We start from the raw sequence: 20,419 nt of genomic DNA, 5'->3' as shown, positions 1-20,419 counted from the left end.
AAATAACAACCATGATCTAGGTGCTAGGTATGTTCATTGCTGTTGAGGTGCTGATGTTCCCAAGCACTCTCTGTGGAGAAAGCCAGACAATGTGTACATACATATATGCATCTATATCTTTATTTCCCCCTGTATACTGAGAGCCATAGGTTGATTCCCCTCTCCTCATGTACACCCTCCTTACCTGGTTCTGGATTTAACACCCACCCCAGGACACTTGGGCTCTGACTTCTCTGCACTGGGTGCCCCCACATATGCACACCTCCTTCACTTGATCGAGATCTGACACCCTCCACGTAGACTCTCTTCTGTGAGAAAGCCCTCTTCACTCTGGTCTGGATCTGGCAAGGTAAGGTAAATTCTTATTCTCCCCTGTCTCTTAACGCCACACATTAAGAACAGGCACCCTGGATCTGATCTATGGTCCTCTTTACCTCAAATTCTGTTTTTAACAAGACTCTAAGGGATATGCAGTGAAGGGCACTGCTAACGTCTTTCAGGTCCATCCCAAAGATCAGGAGCACCCCATTCAAGTTACCCTTACTTTTTTGAGGGAATCTATTTCTATTTCCTTTTTGTTCCACCTCTCATAAGTTTATTCCTCTCTGCCTGAAGAGGCTATTGCTACAAATCCATTTAAGGAGTAAATTCATTTTCCTCTCACTTAATCCATTCATGATTTTACAAAATTCTCATATTTTGGTCCATCAACCTTGATCACTTTCAGTTCCTTTCTCTGTCTTTGCAATTTCCATTAACATTCATTCTCCTTTTCTTTTCTTGAGATGCATCAGTTAGACTTGCATCAAGTATTCTTGGTATGAACCCAACAAGGGTTTTACAGAAGGGCAAAATATCTTGCTTCCTTTTCAGTCACTGCTTGACAATACTCAACACTGATACAACACTGGTATTTTCTGTTTATCATTGGCAATGCGCCAATACCATCAGGAAACAGACGAAATCACCTCTACAGGTCCCTTTTGGTTCATAATGGATAGAAAAATGATTTCTGGGCTGAGTATAATTTAGTTTCTCTCTTACATGCATTCATTTAGGAGAAAGTCAGCTGCCACTTTTCTGCCCACTCTTGAAGGCTAGAGATTTTTCTACAGTTTATCCTTGCCTTTAACCCCTGTCAAGAGCTGGGCATCATGCACAAACTTAGCATTTCGCTGAACATTCACTCATTGAGAGTATTTATAAAGGGTAGAGCTCACAGGAAGATCACACAAAGTCTGCAAGAGCACTAAAAAACTGTAACTCATTATTCAGTTACATGTCATTAACTCTATGAATGTCAAATGAAAGGCCAGCACTGCCAATACACCTCTCCTCTTACACTTCTTTCTTTCCCATCTGACCCTTGTCCCCATTTACTAATTATTTCTCTCCATCTGAAGTTTTTTTCTTCTTTAAAAAATAACTTTTAGTGTGAACGTATTTAAAAAGCCTACAAGGATTAAATATTTAACAAATGGGTTGGTTCCCCTTTGGCTAAAAGTCTATTCTATTACACAATTCTAATAGATTTTCCTCCAAAACTCTCAAGAGAGGAAATTTTGGTTAGGCTTTTCATATACAAAATGATAATGAGAGTTTGGGGAGTAAAAGCTCCATAAGCGCTTGGGCATACTACAGAGAAACTGTCAGTGAACATGGCTGCAAGCTAATACCCACACAGAAAACAGTAGTTAGGTAACACATCAAGGAAAGGGAATGAACATTTAGAAACCATCTACTACATGCTAGGTCCTGTGTGAGGCTCATTCATGTTATTCCCAACTAAAAAATCCAAAGTTAGAGATGTGAGCACCTTCCCCCATATAAATCAATGTATAAATGAGAGATAAACAAATAAAATGAGGAAGCCATTGTTTCTCTCTCACCAGGATGCCTCACAACGTTTTACTCTGAATTAGCTCTTTGAATCGTCTTACATTCCTTACTGGTCAGTAAGCTCCATGAATTCCAGAACCACGCTTTACTCACCTGCATAACCCCTAGGGTGCCTAGCACAGTGCCTGACATACCTTCAGTTTAATGTTATCAGAGGACAGGTTATATTTCCATTTTACATACGGGATATATCTGAGGCCCTGTAAGAGACTCTGTAACTTGTCCAATGTTTTCCAGTTAAACAGGAGAAGTAATGAATGTGCTACCCAGCCTCACCTGACTACAGAGCATCCACATTTCTATTATGCAGTTTATTCTTGATTATTTCAAATGATCAGGGAAATGGCAGAATGTATTATAGTTGTAAACTTGGAAAGGCAACTTACCAACGCTCAGTATAAACAGGAACTTCCTTCTGATAATAAACACCAAAAACAATAGCGTTTGAATGCTTACTATGAGCCAGGCACAATGTTGAGCACTTTACATATGAACTTAATCCTAACAATCCTATTAGAGAGTGACTATTATACCCATTTTACAGATGAAGAAACTGAGGCTTAGAGATTAAGTAAACTGACCAAGGAAACACATCTATTAACACTGGAACAATGAGAATTTGATCTTCATTCTGTGAGACTCTGAGTCTCTGCTTTTAACTACATCCTTATGCAACGACAAACACTATTTACCTATGGACACCAGATATACAAGGTAGCCCTACTAAGTGGGGCTTCTAATGGGCTGAGTAGAAAGGAAGAGTGACAACTGCATGCAAGCTGCACATGCACTTATATTCAGTTGTGTAATTCCAGTCCTTCTAGGGCAGCGGGGATAGAGCTTTTTCTACACAGCAAGGGGTTCTGGTGGTATTCTAAAGCCAATGCAAGTCGAGCAGCTTGGAAGAGCCTCCCACCTCCAACATACAAGTCTTTTGTGGGACTTCTTGGTAAGGTATCTTTTCTTCTTAGCAGAGCTCAAACATGATAAAATGAAACCTTAATAACTGCTTTGAGTTGGCAGCTAGACCTGAAGGAACCTACAATAATTCAGTGCACTCTTCTCTCTGCCCCACCTCCTTCCTCCCCTGTTCATCAGAGCAGCAGATATAGCAACAACACTCTTGAGAGTCTTTAAAAGTTTCCATATCTACAGCCCAGACAGCCCAGACTTTATATACACTTCACACAACTTAGGCAGTTCTTACTGTTAGAGACTGTGAAAAGTGGAATCGTCTTTCTACTCGAGAATCATTGGGTAATTTGAAAATGATTTTGACACTTTCAGGGTCATCAGGGGAAGGCTCCGGGGGCAGGCACTCCAACTTCCTTTCCTTCTCCTCTTGTAAATTCTGTAGAGACACAAAGCAAAGGTGAGGCTATGGCTCCAATTAGGGAACAAGGAAACAAGAAACACAATCACATCATGTAGGTTTACTGGGCAGTCAGACGAAAAATTAATGACCAGTATCAGAAGAAAAACTTCTTGGCAAGGGTCAGAAACACCCTAATTCAAATTATATTTATTTGATTACATACTACTGCATCACATGTATTATTGATTGATTATGTTAAGGTATGTAACTTTTAGAAAAAAGGGAATGACTAAAAGACCCTGGCTATAATCAAGCAGCAATATGCAATGAAACAAGATGATCAATAAAATGTCAGATGAGCTAAACACTGGTACTAAGAATGAATGCTTGGGCTTCTCTGGTGGCGCAGCGGTTAAGAATCTGCCTGCCAATGCAAGGGACACAGGTTCGCGCCCTGGCCCGGGAAGATCCCACATGCCGCGAAGCAACTAAGCCCGTGCGCCACAACTACTGAGCCTGAGCTCTAGAGCCCGCAAGCCACAACTACTGAAGCCTACGCGCCTAGAGCCCGTGCTCCGCAGCAAGAGAAGCCACAACAATGAGAAGCCCGTGTACCGCAACAAAGAGTAGCCCCCGCTCACCCCAACTAGAGAAAGCCCGCGTGCAGCAACGAAGACCCAACACAGCCAAAAAATAAATAAATAAATAAAATTTATTAAAAAAAAAAAAGAATGAATGCTTAAAATCTACTGCTGTGAATTAGCATATTGAATTGCTTATTATCTATTTATACTTACTTTTCATGGAACAGAGCTGTTCTAACTTTTACTTACACTTGTATTTGTTTTAATAAACTTTTTAAACAATTAAAAAACGCTTTTTGTGAAAATGTAGTAAATATTAAAATGGCATGGAGAATTTAAATCCCTCACAATCCTATCACCTAGTTTTTCCCTTTCACACTGGAGAAAAGACCAGTGTGGGAGTCAGCAGAAGTAAATAAGACAGGCCCCTCACCCGCCGCCGCCTCTCCTCTGCCAGCTTCTGCTGCTGCACCTCTTCTTCCTTCCGCCGCTTCCGCTCCCGTTCCTCACGCTTCTTCCTCTCTTTCTCCTGGTCAGCCCGGAGAGAGGCCAGGTAGGCCTCATCCTGTTGTTGTCTCAGCACCTGGGTCTGGTTTCGTTCTTCCCTGTGGACAGATCAAAAGCATAGAGGGAAAAAATAAATCTCACAAAGCTCTGTGTTTTCTTATATTGAAATTTTTTAGGGGGTTAAAAAGGTTGACAATCTTGGCAGATGATCAGTTAACACTACCATAAGGGATTCAGATTTTCATGCAGAATGTGAATAAGCCATCTCTTTTCTTACTTTAATTTGGCAGAAAAATGGCAAGCTTTTCCCTCTCTTTTTAACTTTCCATGTAAAACTATCCTTTCCCCCCAATCCTAACAGAAGTAACACAATATTATTGCCATAAGATGATCAGCGGGATCATATTTTATAGGTAAATACCTTTCTGGGTTACAACATTTTTGTGTATGTTGCTTTCATAAAACCAAAAAACCACATACACACATTTCAGAAGATGTGAAAAATATAGAAACATCTTATTCAGTGTTCTACTAATCAAAGAGAAAACACTGTAACATTTTGGGATATTTCTTTTTCTCTCCAAAAAATTGTGTATGTATGTAGGAGTGTGTGTGTCTGTGTCTATAAAATTAAAAGAGGGCTTCCCTGGTGGTGCAGTGGTTGAGAGTCTGCCTGCCAATGCAGGAGACACAGGTTCGAGCCCTGGTCTGGGAAGATCCCACATGCCGCGGAGCGACTAGGCCCGTGAGCCACAATGCTGAGCCTGCGCGTCTGGAGCCTGTGCTCCGCAACAGGAGAGGCCGTGATAGTGAGAGGCCCGTGCACCGCGATGAAGAGTGGCCCCTGCTTGCCGCAACCAGAGAAAGCCCTTGCACAGAAACGAAGACCCAACACAGCCATAAATAAATAAATAAATAAAAATTAAAAAAAAAAAAAAAATTAAAAGAAAATATCCCAGAATGTTAAAAGTGGTGGTAGGACTATGAGTGATTTAAAATTTCTTCTGTGCTTTTCTATGTTTCCTGAATTTTCTACATTAATTAATGTACATTACTTATGTGATGGGGGAGGAGTTATAACCAAGTTATAACCATTCCTCATTTTTTACATTTAAGTTCTTTATATCATGCTCAGCTATTTTAAATGACACAATTTACATTCCTGAGCATAGAGTCCTGTCTTTATTTTGAATCACATCTCCAAGAAAAGATGATCTGATGGAGTTATTTAGGTCAAAATATATAAATATTTTAACACTAAATGGACAAGGCTTTTAAAGTTGCCTAACAGAGAAGAAGTCAGGATTTGTGGAGCCCCAGGTAAGGCACCCAAGTCTACAGCTGGTATCAGTTCCAGACAGGAACTCCCCTGTACCTCTCTAGGCGTTCTGACACCAGGTAAGTCTGGTTTGCATCCATGATAAATGTCAGCTGGTTAATGAGGTCATCAGGCTGAATGAGGCCTTCTAGCCGTCCTACCACAGTCATTCTCCGATCCTTCAACATAATCATGGCCAGGAATGGATAGGTGTTTTCTCTTAAAGCCTGCGAGACTGACAGAAAGAAGACCCAAAAGATCAAGGGCAGGACTTAGGGATAAAACAGATTAATTCTTAGATTTTACACAACAAGCAAGAGAGAACTGCTTTGGTCTCAGTTGGGAAAGAAGGGAGGTGTCATTTATTCCCTGCCTACCTTTTTCCCTCCTAGTTTCTCAATCTTTTTGCTGTTATTGTTATATATTTGTGTCCCTATTCCCAGGTAATTTGATTAGAGTAGGACAGGCTTTTCTGGTGGGGTGTGGTTGTCATGATGATGCTAGGGCAGGCTGCAGAGTTCAAGAACAATGTCTATTTGATGGAAGGAAAAGGATCTACAAAGACTCTGGCTACTGCTCAGCATAATTTTCCCCTGTGTCGGGGTCAAGCCTAAAGGGAACAAGGCTGCAAGTCTCAAGCTTTATGTTACTGGTGAGGATCTCCACCATCATCTTCCCTGTCTTTTGTTCCTCTTATCCAATCCCTTCCTTACCCCCTTTTCCTATGTCCCACCCGCCCCCACCCACTATAAAAGGGCTAGCTTTTCTGTTCTGAAGGAGTTTAGAAAACGGGTCTTCCAAATAACCAAGATTTTACAACTACAGAGTTTAACCTGTTTTACCTTATGATTTGAAAGAAGAGATTTTAAGCTTCTATTAAAAATATCCTTAGTCTCCTTCTATTTATCACTCCTCACACCCAAAGCCATTAAGAGAATGGCAAAACATATACTGCAGGAACTTATCAGATGTTTAAAAACCAATTAGGAATAACAATTCCGATTCTAGGATGTAGACAAAACATCTGCTGCATCTTTGGTTCTCAGGATTTAGCACAGTGCCTGGTATGCTAGTATATATTCAAAAGTTGCTGTATAGAAGTAGCTGCAAAGTAACAGCATTTTCCTTCACTAGATGCCTTTATATCTTATACTGACTTCTGAAGATATTTACCTCCAGTTGAGAGTTAGTTATAGTCAGCAAAGATCTGAGCTTTCTGAATCCCTATCAGCACTCAGGGTACTCAAACTCATTGTGCAAGAAGCTCTGCTAAAATTGCTGATGACAAGAATAAACTCTTCAGTAAAAAGCTCATTAAGATTAAAGGCAAGCTGCTGGCCAGGACTGGGTATTTTTTAAAATAAAACAGGCTCTGGCAATGGTTAACTGTAATGAATGGACTAGAGTCTGACAGACCTGAGCTTGCTCCAAAACTTGCTAACCGTATGATCCTGGGCCAGTGGCTTAAACTCTCTGAGCTTGTTTCCTAAACCATGAAGTGGAGGTAATAGAACCCCCATCTCTCAGGACTGCTGAGAGGATTGGTCAGCCACAGAACAGTCATGCAATAAATGGCATGTCCTTCCAGATTATTCCAAAGATATCTCAACAATCTCAACGAGGCAAAAGAAACACGACTTACCCCTGTATCCCTCAGGTTTGTTTGTGGAGCATGCCCAGAAGAGCATCCTAGTGTTTATTAGTGAAATAACTTCAGGAGCACAGAGTGTGGTGCTGTGGAGAGGGATGAAGAGGACATGAGAAGAACTTGCTTACTACAAATTATCAGTAGATAAGATCAGAAAAGAGGAAAAAAAAAAATCAATCCACTTACCGACAGAACTCATCAGAGTCCTGGTGATCATCTCCATGAAGATAAACCAAAAGAAAGCGAAGCTCCCGTTTGGCATCATTAAGTGCCTGTGAGAAACAGAAGATCACAAATTATCATGATGACTGTGCCTCAAACTTTTAATTAGGCTAAGGGTCCTAATGGATACAGCTATGTATTTAGGAACAAAAGAAGAAATGAGGGAAAAAGCTGAGCAAGAAAACCAGAAAATTCCTGGGCTCCTACCTTCATACCTCTGGCATTTCTCTCCCTACAGAAAGTCCATGCTAACAAGCTTCAATGAAAAAGTTTTTAGTGTTGTTAGGATTTAAATTCTATCAGGCACATGAGAGTAGGCAGGCTGACAAAAAAACGCCCCCTCCCCGCCCAATCACAGAAAAGTCAGCTGTTCCCACAATCTAAGGGAAGATATAAACAGGAGAATCTGACCTGAAAAGGGAGATGAGAATTTTGCCACTTTACAGCTACAACATAATAAATACTGCGAAGATGAGCCTGATCCAAGGCCACATACCAAGCAAGGATGAGGGACTGAGGGACTGAGGGACCCAAGGGCATTTTAAAGAGCATGGGGTTTAAAAGATCCTCAAAGACAAGGCTAGTGTCCAAGATTTCCGTGTATGCTTTTGCATTTGCAGAATCCCAGGTACGTTACAATTTAATTAAGATTTCCTGAACGACCACTGGTGGTCTACCCTCAGGATTACAGCAAAGAGGGTGTATGAGAGGCGCCCATCTCATTCACGTCTGTATCTCTAGCACTGAGCACAATGCGTGGCATATAGTAGGTGCTTAATGCTCGTTGAGTGGGGTGGGAGCAGCCAGTGGGAAAAAGCAGATGTGGGAGAATCACAGAAGGAAGCAAGAGTAAGCATTTTTCTCTTTCTCCAGATAGATCCAGGAATCCTGGAGGCTGCAGAACCACCCTCAGGCATAAGGTGTTACTTCTACATTTTTCTCTGGTAAACTAGAGATATGCCCAACACCCAAAGAACTACTAATTTTTGCTCCCTGAGAGGTAACAACAGTCGAATGTCTGTGTGGTTTGGGTTGAATGAGATGTGTTGCTTTGAGTCTATGGTCTATCCCCTTATTCAATTCTGTGAGGGATCCAAGACTTAGGCTTTGCCTACAAGGAGCTTACAGTCTGGTACAGGAAATAAGACATTAACACAAACAACTATAAAATAAGGAAGAATGTGAAATTGCTATAACGTTTAAAAAAAAAACAAAACCACTATGAAAGTACAAAAGGAAAGACTACTATTTTAGATTGCAAGTAGGCAGGGTAGGGCACAACAATTAGGAAAGGGTACAAGAGGGGAGTGACATGAGCTGGTGAAAGATGGGCAAGATTCCAATTAGCAAAATGTGAGGAAGGCATTCTAGATAGAGGAAACAGTAAAGCAAAAGCAAAGGCACAGAGGTGGGAAAGTACAGAGTATGTTAAGGGAATGGTCAGCTGGAACCTAGGGTATAGGGAAACAAGTTATGCAGGAAAGACCTCAAAAGGAGGTTGGGATTAGATCAAGGAGGGCCCAGCTAAAGGGCTTGGTCTCTTTTTGTGTAAGCAATAAAAAGCTATTTAAAGTTTCTGAATAAAAGAATGACATGATCAGTGCTAGGCTATGCTTTCCTTTGAGGATAGAATCATATCAATAAATTGGCATCTATATGGTTTGTGGCACTGACCTGGCTGTACGTTCCCTGGTAGAAGACAGGGTGTGCCCTCCCATATTTCTCTTCAAAAGAGTGCATAAATGAAACAATGTCCCCAACGGGGTCAGTGACCCGGCTGCGAGGGTCAGGCCGTATAAAACGAAGAGCAAACCTGGGGAGGAAGGAATAAATATCACATGAATCGGCTTACTGTAGTGCATATGGAGTGGGCCAGTTTGTAAAGATTCCTATAGCAGAGCCATGGGCATGGCAGCAAAGGGAGGTGAACGGTCTGTGAGTGGACCATCAAACCTGAGAGTACAGTCTGGCTCAAAAGCCACAAAGCAGCAAGTGTTATACCACTGCCTGTTTAAGAAGAATGCAAATTACTAGAATTATAAATTCCAACACTGGCCTAAACAAATCTTGAGTGCTTTTTGAAGAAAAATTTAGGGCTATAAGAATTGGGAAAGGAAGACGCAATATCCAAAAAGATCACAGGTCAGGCTGTGCCCCCAGACTCTCCATAACAGCACTGTCTAAAACAGCAGCCACGAGCCACATGTGGCTATCTAAATTACCAAGAAAATTAATTTAATTAAATACAATTTTAAAAATTCACTTCCTCACTCACACCAGCCACATTTCAAGTGCTCAATAGCCACATGTGGCTAGTGGCTTCCACACTAGACACTGCAGATATAGAACATTTCCATCATCACAGAAAGTTCTATTAGACAGTGCTGTTCTAGAACAGAGCTATATCTCTTTCTGGTTCTTCTACTTGCCTCTCCCTTTCCTTTCTGTTCTCCTGGGATTTTGAATTATGAGTCCACATTCCCAAACTATTCAAATTATGGACAAGAATTTCAAATCCAAACTTGCAGTCATGACTGACTTGCTCTTCAACAGGGCAAGTAAATTCTGCTCAGTGATTTATGGTTGATAGCATCCATGGAGGAAGTTATAAAATGGATCTAGACAACACTGGCAGAGTTGGAGACCTGGCAGTTACTGTAAGGTTAAAGATGGTACCACACATCTGTTTCTAAAGAGCCCATCTTATCACATTTGTATAGTACCATTTATTTATCCCCTGGGTTTCCATAAAAGGCAAAGGAACAGGGGCTTGATAAGTCAATGTGCTATGTAACATTAAATAAGTTACTTGGATGATACAGTTGCATTAAAATTAGTAACACATGCCATGCATATTTTTTCCCAAGGAAAGCAAACAATATTCATATACTTGAAGAAATATTAGCATAGAAAAGCTGACTAAACTATGATACCTTCCTTACCAAATATTGAGCCAATTCCTTATCCCCTTAACAAATTCCCCATATACACATGATTTCACTTGGAATTCCTCCTGAGTAATCAAATCAACTCATTGACACAAACATTCCAGAGCAAATTAAAAACAAAGGTAAGAAGCTGTGTATGTGGGGGAGTGATTAGAAATCCTTAAGAAGATTAATGTTTTGATAACTTTCTCTGAAATCAAGTATTCTAGGATTATCTTATTACTCTAAGTTTTCAAATTTTGATGAATGGATAAAGGTTTTAATTTTTTTGTTTCTCATTACAATATATTCCAATGGCCAACACAATTTAGAACAATCAGCTTTTAAAAAAAAAATATAGAGATGTCAACTCAGACTTCATTATGATTTTAAAGGTTTTTACATGCCCATTCTTAGGTACTGTCTGATCCTAACACTTCTGCAGCTGCTGGGTCCTCACCTTCAGGCTCTGCTCCCTAGAGCAAGGCAAAGATTAGCCCACATTTAGAGGAAGGTATAGAATGCCCTGTATGCAAGGCCCAGATGACATGTTCTAGCTCTATCTGTTGGCGTGGATGCCCATAAAACGTTTTAGTTCTCCATGAAGTCTAGGTGTGGGTTCATCTACTACTGAGTTCCAGACCAGACACCCCAAGTCTGATGTGCCAGCAACTTGGGCCCCTTGACATTTTCCAGCCTTTCTGTAGCTTCCTGTGCTGAGCTCTCCAAATGGTACATGAAGGAATTAAGAAGAAAGGTGAAAGTGTGAAGCAAGGGGGTACACATATGGAAGGGTTCCAGTGCCAGCAACCTATGGGTTGCCAGGACAGAGGAAAATGTACAGAAGGTGTGTCTAGAATGGTGAAACTGTTATAGGAGGAATCTAGAAGAAAGTGGGTCATCTCAGAGCAAAAGAATTTATTGGGATTATGAGTTGTAAAATGATTTAGGGTAAAAGTTACAAGGAGTGTGAAGCTAGTAAAGATAACAGAGGTTGGAAAGGAAAGGGTGTGAAGATTAACTAGGGAATGTAGGGGGACAAACATGTGGGATAGGGAGGCAGACTTATTTGTGAAAATGATAACATCTGTTGTTATGTCTGAAAAACCAAAAATATTTTCATGCTGTATGAATACTTCAGGAAAAGTATTCAATCTGATGACAAACTGGCAAGCCAAAATTGATAGAGCATAAACCTTATTCTGGTCTATGTTTCAGCTCCAACATCTACCTTGTTACTACTAACACATACATACAAAGGTACATACCTAAATATATCAAGTATTGTATAATAGGTAAACCGGAATGGAAGCATTATCAAGTAATAACCCCATCCAAGCAGCCCCTGAAATTCCAAAAACAAAGTTAGATATCATTCTCTCAATCCCTAATATCTTAATTGCTAGTTAAGATTTTCATTCTTTTTTGTCCTTTTCATGTAATTTCTCCCTCTGCAAAACAAGGTTCCCTTTTCCTGGCCCACCTCATCCTTCTTAAAAACCAACTACCTTTGACCTCACTTCATCTAATACTATTATATTTTTCTTTTATACAATAATGTTTGTATTAAATCTGCTTGAACACTTATTCTGCAGCTATTTACATTAGCTGTCAAATTCAGTTGCAAGTTTTCCTCCCCAAATCATAAATATTCATTCTTTCCTTTTTAGAATTAATACATTAAAATGTGGTATATAGAAATAACAAGAAAGATAACCACTATTGCTACCTTGGACATTTGTATATAAATGACAAATAATTGTATTAACCACAATTATAAATCTCCAAATAGCTGCTAAGCTTGGTAATACTCTTATTATTTTAACAGTGTTGATTACTGCTGCTCTTATTATTAATTAGCAAATATATAGGGCTCTATAGCTTACAAAGCATTTCTTATATGGTATATTGTGTTAATCTGAGACCCTCTGTGTCCATGGCCAGGGAGCTCTAGAGCTCTGGAACTCCATTAGTGGACATTAGGGTCCCAAACACAGTCAAGCCCAAAACAAACTGGAGAAACATTGAACACATACAGAACTACTCCTTTTTTTTTAATTTAAAAAAGAAAAAAAAAAATTCTTTTTCTTTTTTTTTTTTGGCCACACCACACGGCTTGCAGGATCTTAGTTCCTTGACTAGGGAGATCTTAGTTCCTTGACTAGGGATTGAACCTGGGCCCTCAGCACTGAAAGTGCAGAGTCCTAACCACTGGACCGTCAGGGAATTCCCTAGAACTACTCTTTGAGTCATATAATTGCTCTAGGAATCTGTGCTATTCTACTTCAGAATACCCCAAAACAGCTACTTAGAAACTATTTTTAAAACGTTATCAAGTACTTCACAAAAAGGAGTGATGGAGTAAATTCTAAATCCAAGTATAAGAGGTGAGTGTAACTCCAAGAATAAGAAACTCCAAAAAGTTCTCTGGAGTGTTCACTATCAGAATACACACCTGACTTCCCTAATTTGACTGTGAATAATTTGAAGAGAGAAGAATGCCTCTTTATTCATCTCTAGATCTCCAACAGCAAAATATCAAGAACCTTGGAACACTCTTAAATGCCTGCTGAATTTAACTGAACCACCTCCTTGCTGCTAGCCCTTCAAGACTAATTTCAAAGATATGGCCAAGTCTCCCACAGAGATTACAAGTACTTCCCTAGAAGTAGCTTAAAATTAAGTAAAATGAAGCAACAAAGAATTCAGTAAACACTAACTTAAAAGTGGAAGATCTATTAAACGTGTAGCAAACATTTTTAGACATGTAAATATATGTAGATGAAGTGCTATAAACAAGGCACAGAAAACTCTTCAAATAACTGGCATAGAAACAGGAAAAAAAAGGATACTTTCATTGTTTCATTAAGGAATAAAGGAAAAATGAGAAACCCAATAAATCTACCAAGGAGCTAGGTCAAGCTAACAGGTTTATATTCTGAATATTTCTTTTGTCCCTATCATACAGAGATCAACATAACCAAGTGAAAGAACTTTTAAGATAAAAAAGGGAGAAATTCCAGCTATGAAATAACTTGCCCTTGGTTGTGGTCTTGAAACAACATAGCTGTAGATCCTGTGGTCGGCTGTATTAACTTGCAAGGGTCGGGATGGTGGTGGGTTGAAAACACTTGGTACACCCTCTTGCTCATTCAATCTGTCCTGTACAGCAGCCTGAGAAGAAAAGAATAGCAAGAGCTTCAATGATGCTCAAATCAACCTAGAAGAGATGAGACAACCATTGTTGGTGTTTCAAAACAGGTCACCAGGGAGTATATATTCATGAACCTTTCTTTTTTTTTTTTTTTTTTAAACATATTTATTGGAGTATAATTGCTTTACAATGGTGTGTTAGTTTCTGCTTTATAACAAAGTGAATCAGTTATACATATACATATGTTCCCATATCTCTTCCCTCTTGCGTCTCCCTCCCTCCCACCCTCCCTATCCCACCCCTCTAGGTGGTCACAAAGCACTGAGCTGATCTCCCTGTGCTATGTGGCTGCTTCCCACTAGCTATCTATTTTATGTTTGGTAGTGTATATACGTCCATGTCACTCTCTCACTTTGTCACAACTTACCTTTCCCCCCTCCATATCCTCAAGTCCATTCTCCAGTAGGTCTGTCTTTATTCCCATCTTGCCCCTAGGTTCTTCATGACCGTCTTTTTTTTCTTAGATTCCATATAATATGTGTTAGCATACGGCATTTGTTTTTCTCTTTCTGACTTACTTCACTCTGTATGACAGACTCTAGGTCCATCCACCTCACTACAAATAACTCAGTTTCATTCCTTTTTTTCCCCATTGTATGTATGTGCCACATCTTCTTTATCCATTCATCTGTTGATGGACACTTAGGTTGCTTCCACGTCCTGGCTATTGTAAATAGAGCTGCAATGAACATTGTGGTACATGACTCTTTTTGAATTATGGTTTTCTCAGGGTATATGCCCAGTAGTGGGATTGCTGGGTTGTATGGTCGTTCTATTTTTAGTTTTTTAAGGAACCTCCATACTGTTCTCCATAGTGGCTGTATCAATTTACACTCCCACCAACAGTGCAAGAGTCATGAACCTTTCTTTAACTTGCTATGGTGGGAGGCAATGTGTGGTGATGGCGCCAGAATTCATTCACAGTAGAGGAGTACTAGGAACTTGTCTGGAAGCCCACTGCTTTTATTCAGATGGTATGTGTTATTTAGGGTGGCTGGGATACAAGGTGCTTCACTGTACAAGCGTAAGGAAAACCAACCACAGAGAACAAAGCAATGTAGACCGTGTCCCCAGAGCTGTGCAATGGAGCAATCCTGATGGGTTGGTGTTTGATGGAAGCTTGGCTTTGGAGCAGAGCAACTTAGGTCTGAATCCTAGCTCCAGCACTCAGAAAAGTTGCTTGGATTCTGTGCCTCAGTTTTTCATGCTCAAAATGAAGAAACAATACTTCTCAGGGTTAATTTGAAAAATTAATGAGGTGACCATACACAAAGATTCTAATACAATTCCTGGCAGACAGATGATCTTCAGTAAAAAGTCTCATTCCTTTCCTAACTCTGCCCCTGAAAATGGATACTTGTCCCAGTGTAGTAAAAAAATTTGGCCTTACACAAGAGGAGGTCTGATCTCTGCCTTCGACTTCTGGAGATAATCTGTGTCACACCTGATAAGAGTATTTTTGCTATGGGATCCTAGGGTAGGGCTGACCACCCTAGAAAGACCAACCATGTAATTTAGGCTGGGGATTTTGGGTAATGCAGTATCAGTCAACCTAGAGACTGAGTTCAATTACATAGGCAACCAATCAAATGACTCATGCCTGTGTAATGAAGCCCCAGTGAAAACTGTGGACACTGAAGCTGAGGTGAGCTTCCCTGGTTGGTAATACTTCATGCATATTGTCACACAATTGTGCCAGGAGTGTAACATGTCCTGATTCCATGAGAGGAGTAAGGAATCTTTGTGTTTAGAACTCAAGACTCTGCACTAGGGCTTCGCTGGTGGTGCAGTGGTTGAGAATCTGCCTGCTAATGCAGGGGACACGGGTTTGCGCCCTGGTCTGGGAAGATCCCACATGCCGCGGAGCAACTAGGCCCGTGAGCCACAACTACTGAGCCTGCGCGTCTGGAGCCTGTGCTCCGCAACAAGAGAGGCTGCGATAGTGAGAGGCCCGTGCACCGCGATGAAGAGTGGCCCCCGCTTGCCACAACTAGAGAAAGCCCTCACAAAGAAACGAAGACCCAACACAGCCAAAAACAAATTAAAAAAAAAAAAAAAAGACTCTGCACTAAGTGTCTCTTTCATTAGCTGATTTTAATGTGTCCCTGTAATACACTGTAACCATGAGTTATAATAGCTTTCAGTGAGCTCTTCTAGTGAATTATCAAACCTGCAGGTGGTTTTAGGAACACCTTGAACTTGCAGTTGCTGTCAGAAGCGAGGGTGGGGACTTCCCTGGTGGCATAGTAGTTAAGATTCTGCCTGCCAATGCAGGGGACACAGGTTCGAGCCCTGGTCCGGGAAGATCCCACATGCCATGGAGCAACTAAGCCCGTGCGCCACAACTACTGAGCCTGCACTCTAGAGCCCGCGAGCCACAACTACTGAGCCCGTGTGCCACAACTACTGAAGTCCGTGCGCCTAGAGCCCGTGCTCCGCAACAAGAGAAGCCACCGCAATGAGAAGCCTGCGCACCGCAACAAAAGAGTAGCCCCCTCTCAACACAACTAGAGAAAGCCCACAGGCAGCAATGAAGACCCAACGCAGCCATAAATGAATGAATGAATGAATGAATGAATAAAATAAATAAATTAATTAAATAAAAAAAATAAAAAAAAGACGTGAGGGTGGTCTTTTGGAGGACTTGTGTGCCCTCTAACCTTGATAGTTGGCTTTAAACTTTGCCATGTGGCTAACTTCAGGTAGTCCTCTAGGTTTCATGTTTTCAAATATTAAGACACACTTCAATGGGGAAAGAATAGTGTTTCAACAAACGAGGCTGAGACAACTGGATATTTACATGCAAAATAATGAAGCTGACCCCCTAAACCACACTATATACAAAAATTAACTCAAAATACATCAAAGACCTAAATACAAGAGCTGAAATTATAAAACTCAAAAGAAAACATAGGTGAAAATCTTTGTGACCCTGGATTAGGCAATGGTTTCTTAGATAAGACACTAAAAGCACAAGCAATAAAAGAAAAAAATACATAACTGGACTTCATCACAACTCAAAACTTTTGTGCATTGAAGGACACTAACATAGGGTCAAAAGACAACCCCACAGAATGGGAGAAAATATTTACAAATCATATATCTGATAAGGGTCATCTAGTATCTACAGTATATATAAAGAACTTTTACAACTCATCATTGAAAAGACAAACAATCCAATTTAAAAATGGGCAAAGGCTCTGAATAGACATCTCTCCAAAGGAGATAAACAAATGACCACGAAGTATATAAAAAGATGTACTACATTATTAGCTATCAGAAAAATGCATATCAAAATCACAAGATACTACTTCATAACCACTAGAATGACTATAATATAATAAAAGACATGTTACAAGTTGTAGGTGAGGATGTGGAAAAATTGGAACCATTGTATACCCTTGCTGGGAGTGTAAAATAGTGTAGCCTCTTTGGAAGCAGTCTGGCAGTTCTTCAAAAGGTTAATCATAGTTATCATGTGATTCAGCAATTCCACTCCTAGATATATACCCAAGAGAAATGAAAACATATGTCCACACAAAAACTTGTACACTAATATCCACTGCAACATTAATGACAAGAACTGAAAGGGGAAACAATCCAAATGTTTATCAACTGATGAATGGATAAAGATATTGTGGTATATTCATACAAGGAATATTATTTGACAATAAAAAAATAAAGTATTGATGATACATGTTGTGACATGGATAAATCTTAAAAACGTATGCTAAGTGAAATAAGCCAGACACAAAAGGACAAATATTGTCTGATTCCACTTATACGAGGTATCTAGAATAGTCAAATTTTATAGTAACAGAAAGTAGAATTATGGTTACCAGAGGCTGGGTGGAGACAGTAATGGGAAGTAAATTGTTTAATGCGTATAGAGTTACAGTTTGGGACGATGAAAAAGTTCTAAAAATGGATAGTGGTGGGACTTCCCTGGCGGCGCAGTGGTTAAGAATCTGCCTGCCAATGCAGGGGACATTCGATCCCTAGTCTGGGAAGATCCCACATGCCACGGAGCAACTAAATCCCTGTGCCACAACTACTGAGCCTGTGTGCCACAACTACTGAAGTCCGCATGCCTAGAGCCTGTGCTCCGCAACGAGAAGCCACTGCATGAGAAGCACACGCACCACAACAAACGGTAGCCCCCGCTCACCGCAACTAGAGAAAGCCCACGCGCAGCAACAAAGACCCAATGTAGCCAAAAATAAATTAAAAAAAAAAAAAAGATGGATAGTGGTAATTGTTGAACAACAATGTAAATGTAATTAAATTAATGCCACTAAATTGTAATGCCACTTAAAAATGGTTAAAATGGTAAACTACATACCTGGGTGAAGCCAGATTTTCTTCACATACTTCAACTAAAACTACATATCACAAAAGATTACAAGCAGAAGTGAATATGAAAATCCAGCTGTTCTTCTATTAAGCCAGACAAAAAAGTCTGCAAACATTTATGTTAACATGTAATGAGTTTATTTATTTATTATTATTATTAAAAAAAATTTTTTGGCATTCGGTCTTCGTTGCTGCGCAAGACTTTCACTAGTTGCGGCAAGCTGGGGCTACTCTTCATTGCAGTACGCGGGCTTCTCATTGTGGTGGCTTCTCTTGTTGCAGAGCATGGGCTCTAGAGCACAGGCTCAGCAGCTGTGGCGCACAGGGTTAGTTGCTCCGTGGCATGTGGGACCCTCCAGACCAGGGATCGAACCCATGTCCCCTGCACTGCCAGGCTGATTCGTACGCTGCGCCACCAGGGAAGTCCCGAGTTTATTATTTTTAAAGTGAATTAATAAACAGAACAATTTCAGTTTTAATTTGTCATATGGTAATAGATATCAATAGATACAGCCCATATAAACAGAAGCTCTTTGGAGAAAAATATACATATTTTTAGACAGGCACAAAAATATCTGGGAAAAAAGCAAAAGAAATTGTTAATATTGCTATGTTGGGGGTGTAGGACTGAAAAGTAGTGGTAGGCAAATGATCTGAGCAGGATTTTTTTCATATTTAATCTTAGGCTTTGTTTGAACTTCATGTTGCTGCAAATGGCATTATTTCATTCTTTTTTATGGCTGAGTAGTATCCCATTGTATATATACATGACATCTTCTTTATCCATTCATCTGTCAAAGGACATTTAGGTTGTTTCCATGTCTTGGCTATTGTGAATAGTGCTGCTTATGAACACAGGGGTGCATGCATCTTTCTGAGTTATAGTTTTATCTGGATATGGGCCCAGGAGTGGGATTGCTAGATCGCACAGTAATTCTATTTTTAGTTTTCTGAGGAACCTCCACATTGTTTTCCACAGTGACTGCACCAACTTACATTCCCACCAACAGTGTAGGAGGCTCCCTTTTCTCCACACCCTCTCCAGCATTTGTGATTTGTAGACTTTTTAATGATGGCCATTCTGACTGGTGTAAGATAGTACCTCATTGTAGTTTTGATTTGCATTTCTCTAATAATTAGTGATGTTGAGCATCTTTTCATGTGCCTATTGGCCACCATCTGTATGTCTTCAAACGACAGTTATCTTTATGTATTTTATGTATTATTTTTATGAGTTACTAAAAGTGAAAAAATGTAAATATAGCATAATCCCATTTGTGTAACAAGAAAATTATATATAAATCTATATAGCCATATAAACAAACAAAAGTAGTCTGAAAGGATATACACTAAAATTTAACACTAGCTATCCATGAAATGATGGGATTAAGGGTGAGCATTTTCTTCTTAATACTTTGGAATTCTTTTCCTGTGTGGGTGCATGGGTATTTTTGCAACAAGTTTTTAATATTTCTATAAGTCATTTCATGTTAAAGCATGGTTGACATTATACCAGATTAATTGTAAAACAATAAATAAATAAAGCAGGGACAGCAATAGTAATAAACCAAATTAGAATTTAAAGTAAAAAGCATCATCTGATATTAACAAAGGATGTATTATTACAAGAAAGTTCTAACGGCCATGGGTCTTCATGCATCAAATAAAATAGTCAAACTATATAAAAGTTAGGACGTCTCCCCCACCAAATAAACATAGAATTTATTAATGCATTTTATTTGCACCATGTACTGCCTTCCCACAGCATATAGAAAAGCATTCTCTTTGATATATTTGTTATTAACATTGGGAAGGTTAATATTATCAGCACACTAAGCAGAGGTGTATATGTAAGAAAGTCTGGAAGGACATATAATATACTAAAACATCAAAAGTATTTATCTCAAGTATGGTTATTAAGAACTTTCATTTTCAACTTTATAAACTCTTAAATTGTTTGCAGACATGTATTGGTTTTGTAATTAGGAAAAAACAAAGACACTACCAATGGAAAATAAAGAAATCTATAAAACCACATTCAAGTTCATCATGTCAAGTAGTCTTATTAAGTAACCAGAAAAAAAAGAAACAGCAGATTTTAATTGTACATTTAATAAGTTTGATTGAATACAGACACCAAACCTTCATCCCACAAAAAACACATTCCTTGACAACCACTGTTGCCAACGGTGGTTACTGCTAGGAAAGAAGGGAAAGAAAGGGAGGGGGTGCAGACAGGGATGACATGCAAGCAACTGACAATGGGGGCTTCAATTTTATCTATATTTGTTTAAAAGAAATTTGAAACAAGTATTGCAAAATGCCTGCTTTCAGGAGCTGGATGGTAGGTACATGGTGGCTCCTTTTATCACTGTATTTTTCTCTAAATTTTAAGTATTTAATTTTTTAAAAATATATATTTCATAATGGAA

The 20,419-nt window shown here is 39.6% G+C and overlaps 1 protein-coding gene across 1 annotated transcript in view; it reads right to left on the bottom strand.

Moving 5' to 3' along the window:
• Nucleotides 1–20,419, bottom strand: part of FAF2 (Fas associated factor family member 2) — a 61,931-nt gene that overhangs the window by 4,661 nt on the left and 36,851 nt on the right. The window contains exons 3-10 of the mRNA XM_059917760.1: nt 13,460–13,594; nt 11,689–11,765; nt 9,168–9,306; nt 7,458–7,543; nt 7,266–7,357; nt 5,681–5,858; nt 4,232–4,403; nt 3,107–3,250 (exon numbers count right to left, since the gene is read on the bottom strand). Of these exons, the coding sequence (XP_059773743.1) occupies nt 3,107–3,250; nt 4,232–4,403; nt 5,681–5,858; nt 7,266–7,357; nt 7,458–7,543; nt 9,168–9,306; nt 11,689–11,765; nt 13,460–13,594 (1,023 nt within the window). The remainder of the gene's footprint in view (nt 1–3,106; nt 3,251–4,231; nt 4,404–5,680; nt 5,859–7,265; nt 7,358–7,457; nt 7,544–9,167; nt 9,307–11,688; nt 11,766–13,459; nt 13,595–20,419) is intronic.

Source organism: Balaenoptera ricei, chromosome 3, assembly GCF_028023285.1.
Source record: "Balaenoptera ricei isolate mBalRic1 chromosome 3, mBalRic1.hap2, whole genome shotgun sequence".
Lineage (NCBI taxonomy): Eukaryota > Metazoa > Chordata > Mammalia > Artiodactyla > Balaenopteridae > Balaenoptera > Balaenoptera ricei.
The sequence above is the reverse complement of the archived record's forward strand: the minus strand, read 5'-3'. Positions and strand labels throughout refer to the sequence as shown.